Source organism: Anabas testudineus, chromosome 6 (genome assembly GCF_900324465.2).
Source record: "Anabas testudineus chromosome 6, fAnaTes1.2, whole genome shotgun sequence".
NCBI lineage: Eukaryota > Metazoa > Chordata > Actinopteri > Anabantiformes > Anabantidae > Anabas > Anabas testudineus.
The window spans coordinates 17,694,109-17,697,934 of NC_046615.1; the positions used below are offsets into that span (position 1 = coordinate 17,694,109).

The 3,826-nt window shown below is 41.3% G+C and overlaps 1 protein-coding gene across 1 annotated transcript; it reads right to left on the reverse strand.

Moving 5' to 3' along the window:
* Window positions 1-836: 836 nt before the first annotated feature.
* szl (sizzled) lies at window positions 837-2,079 on the reverse strand. The gene is made up of 4 exons (XM_026364931.1): window positions 1,799-2,079; window positions 1,449-1,615; window positions 1,262-1,354; window positions 837-1,147 (listed from the first exon to the last, which is right to left on the reverse strand). The coding sequence occupies exons 1-4, from the start codon at window positions 2,077-2,079 to the stop codon at window positions 837-839; spliced, it is 852 nt and encodes a 283-aa protein (XP_026220716.1).
* Between the last annotated feature and the right edge of the window lie 1,747 nt (window positions 2,080-3,826).

Consider the following 3,826-nt stretch of genomic DNA (forward strand, 5'->3'; position numbering starts at 1 on the left):
AATACGACAAGCCGTCTACTGTGAATACAGTCATGACTCATCCCAACAGTTCGACTTCTCTTCAAGAGCCACCATCCCCATCTTGCAAGGACCAATTTGTAAATGCAATGCAAAGACTTGTTAAATTACGTTTCCAAGCAAAAAGAGGTAAAAATCCCCATTGTCATGAAATTCTCCTCTGTGTGTTTAATCACACATTATCTCTGAACACTTTCCAGTAAAGGATGAAAGGGCATTGTGCCAAAATGACAAAGTAGAGTTGTAGTTGTCTGTAAGTGTGCCACCTTGTGGAGAAGTAAGTCAAGAGTAAAAAGGGAACAAATTTGGAAGGCCTACTCATTACTTCTGCTATATGAATAATATATTGTTATACTGTTATATCAAATATGTGATTTGCACTTCGCAAATACCCAGCAAGTATAGTTTCAAAGAGACATGTTTTATTTTCATCTTTTTCCACATAAAACACATAAAAAGATGCCATAAATACACCAATATTCTTATAGGAAATATAATCTACAAGCAATTTACATTTATTAGTACTATATACAGGTTTGAGTGCATTCTATTACTGTGTGCTGTCAGAGCAGATATGAGATAGTGAGCTGAGGAAAGCAAAGGGTGCTTATATCTTAGTCCAGCTTTGTTTTTAAATCCATTTGGCTTACTTAGGAATTCTCATTGACACCCAATGCCAACAAACTCTTCAGCTTAAAATACCTCATTCATTTTGTCTATCATGTTTTAAAGTGTGGAATCATACAAGGGGTGTTTGTATGTGATTCTACACTTCAAACACACATTCAATGGTCCAGTTTTTACAAGTATCAGACCATTCAACACCTGTGGTGTTTCCACTTGCGAGTGGCCACTGCAATGTTTGCATCTTTTTTGTGCCAAGGGAAGAGACGGGCGAGTGCGAGAGTACCATCAGGCTGCACAAAACCAGTCAGCACAAAAAGCTGTGACCGTCCAGGACGCACAAGGACATTGGCACATCTAAGGTTGATGAGGAGCCACTGCTGGAGTAGATGCTGGGTGTCGTAGGGCAGCAGAGGTCCCTGGCGAATAAACTCCACCCTGCCCTCAACCTCAAATTCTGGCTCCCCCATGGGTAGACGGCGGCGATGAATCTTGGCAGTCACAGCTGTGCAGAAGAGAGAAAAAAATTAATCATCTTGTTTTGAAAATTTAAGATAGTAAACCAAACATAATTACAAATTAACAAGCCATGACTTTCTGAAATAATTTTGAAACTTACCAAAGTCATGGTGGCAAAAAGCATCCAGGACTGTTTTCATTGCAGGACCCTCTTCCATGGAAGGACAATTCTGGCAGGCAGGTTTAGGCAGATCTGTAATAAAAAGTAAACATAATTTAATGTGGCAACAGGCAACCTAAAAGAGGACACAAATTGCAGTCTACTATGGATTGGAGAGGGACCTTACCTTTGGCAAAGTGGCTAAACTTTTCATAGGGAGAAATGCACATGTCATCTTCAGCAGGGAAACGGTCACAGTCAAGAGCCTCAGGCCATGGATGACCCTGGCAGGCAAGCACTGGGGCACAGCTGTCCCTCACTGCTACACACAGACTACGGCAGGGCTGGACAAAACTGAGATAAAAAAAAAAGGCCAAATGTTAAAAACAATGAACTGGAAAATATTAAACAATGATGAATAATATTGTTCTTACTTTCTTTTAGCAAAGGGGATGTTTTTTTAACTTTGTGGAAAGGTAAGTATGTCAGACATAAAAGACAGTAAAACAAAGAAGTAGAAATGTAAAATCTCCTTACGTGTCAAGACAGACGGGCGCAATGAGGGAGCAGAGGAAGGCCCGAGCTTGAGGATGGCAGCCTGTCTGCAATAGGGGCCTCCAGTCCTCTGAACGTGGCACCACCTCGCCTTCCAGGTTGCTGTGGCCCAAAAAGTTGGGCAGTCGCATTTCTGAGTATCCAACATCTTTGCAGACTTTCATCTGGTTGGGAATGGCAACGCATCGAGTGGACTGGCCTATGTCAAAAGCCATTGAAGAATATGCCATTGCTAGGAGAGTCATATAGAAGATTACTGCCATATTGACGTGTTTAAAAAAAAAATCCACACGGCAGACAAACAGGCTTGTATGGATGCTGTCTGTTGTGACAAGGCTGTCCTTGAATGGCTTAACAGCTGCTGCTGCTTGCTTTATATACAGCAAGGTCAGCCAGCCCATCAGTCTGTAAGTCTGTTATCAACTACCTATCAAAGACGTAGAGACGATGTGTTTGGAGACAACGGCTTGTTTTGTGGTGACTGCAGACAGAGGGGGGGGTCAATAAGCAGATGAAGGGTGTGTGTGAGTGTGAGCAGGGAGGAGGGCAATCACAACCCAGCTTTCGCCAAGTGAAATCCAGTCAGTTTGAATCTGCTTTATTTGCTTTTATTGTGCAAAAAAGAGATGTGAACACCTAATATAAAGCACTCAAAAACTTTGAAACTATATAACACGTGGCTGAGAAGTGCTGCTACTTGGTCTTTTTTTTAATATCTGAAGTGTTTCAATTAGTCACACACTCAAGGTGAAAAATAAAATGGCATTTTTTTTATTTATTGATATGTTAAGTAACCGTTAAATTTCTGAAAGATGCTTTGTTGAGTGGCACAAACTATCTGTGAAAGTTGAACCAATGAGATTCCTGTAGACAGACAGGCAGTCTCCTTCATACTGCTAGACTCTTTCATGTATTCTTGACTCCTAATTGGAGGGTTTCATCAGCAGCAAGCCTCCAGTTCTCATTAACAAGAAGCATCTCTCCTGGCTCACCTGGCTTTGATCTGCCAATAACACATATTCAGATGCACATACAAAATACTATTAGTATTTAGTACTACTAACCCAGCTCTGTTGCTTTATTGTTTGTCTGTGTTATGCACAATAAAACACTAAAATCTATTATACAGTCTAGAATGTGTAGATGCAATTTCCGTGTGATGCTTCAGATTATATTTCTCCTGAGGACATACATATATTTTATCTAGACATGACAGGACAAAAAAACATCTGTCCTTTGAACTGGGACATCTTTAATATATTGCTGCAATGTAAAGAATTTAAACATGCTTTATCTCAAAGCTAATTTATAGTCTAAGTAACTACTGTGCTGTCAGGCAGACACACAGTCACAATGTGCCAACATCCTATTCAAGAACAAAAAAAAAGAGATTTTTTCCCCCACATGCAGATTACGGGCAAAGACATAAGTGCTAATTTTTCTCGTTCTCTCCGTCTCATGTATATCAGCCTCTTAATCCAACAATAGAACTACATTACAGCGTCATGTTAGTTGTTTGGATCTTGTCTGTCTCCAGATTTAGATGTATATCTGGGGCAGATGCCTCTAGGCCTGCTGGACACTTCCCTCATGAATCAGAGGTCTCTATCCAACCCAGCCTGCCATGGTCATTGTAGCTTTAGACCCATCCATCGGCCCCAGCTCAGCCAAGTTTTACAGCCTGATCTGATGAGTGGAGCCTGGTTCCAGTTTGGGTAGACGAGTGCAGCAGTAAGGGGGACTAACTGAGCAATTAGAGTCACAGACCAATTTGGGAGAACAATAGGTGCACACATTTAACAAGCTCCCCCTGCCAGGAGCCCGGCAGGGGTCTGTTGTTGAGCCTAATGGCTGCCCTGTAGACACTGTGTCTGTCTTGTTAATGTGTTGCTTGCCCCTGCTTCAGTTAATGAGAAGGTGATAGAGTATGAGCTGAATGGCAGGACACCTGTCTATGAAACAGACCTCCAGTAGTTTTTAAAGAGGACATTAAAATCTTAAAAACTAAAA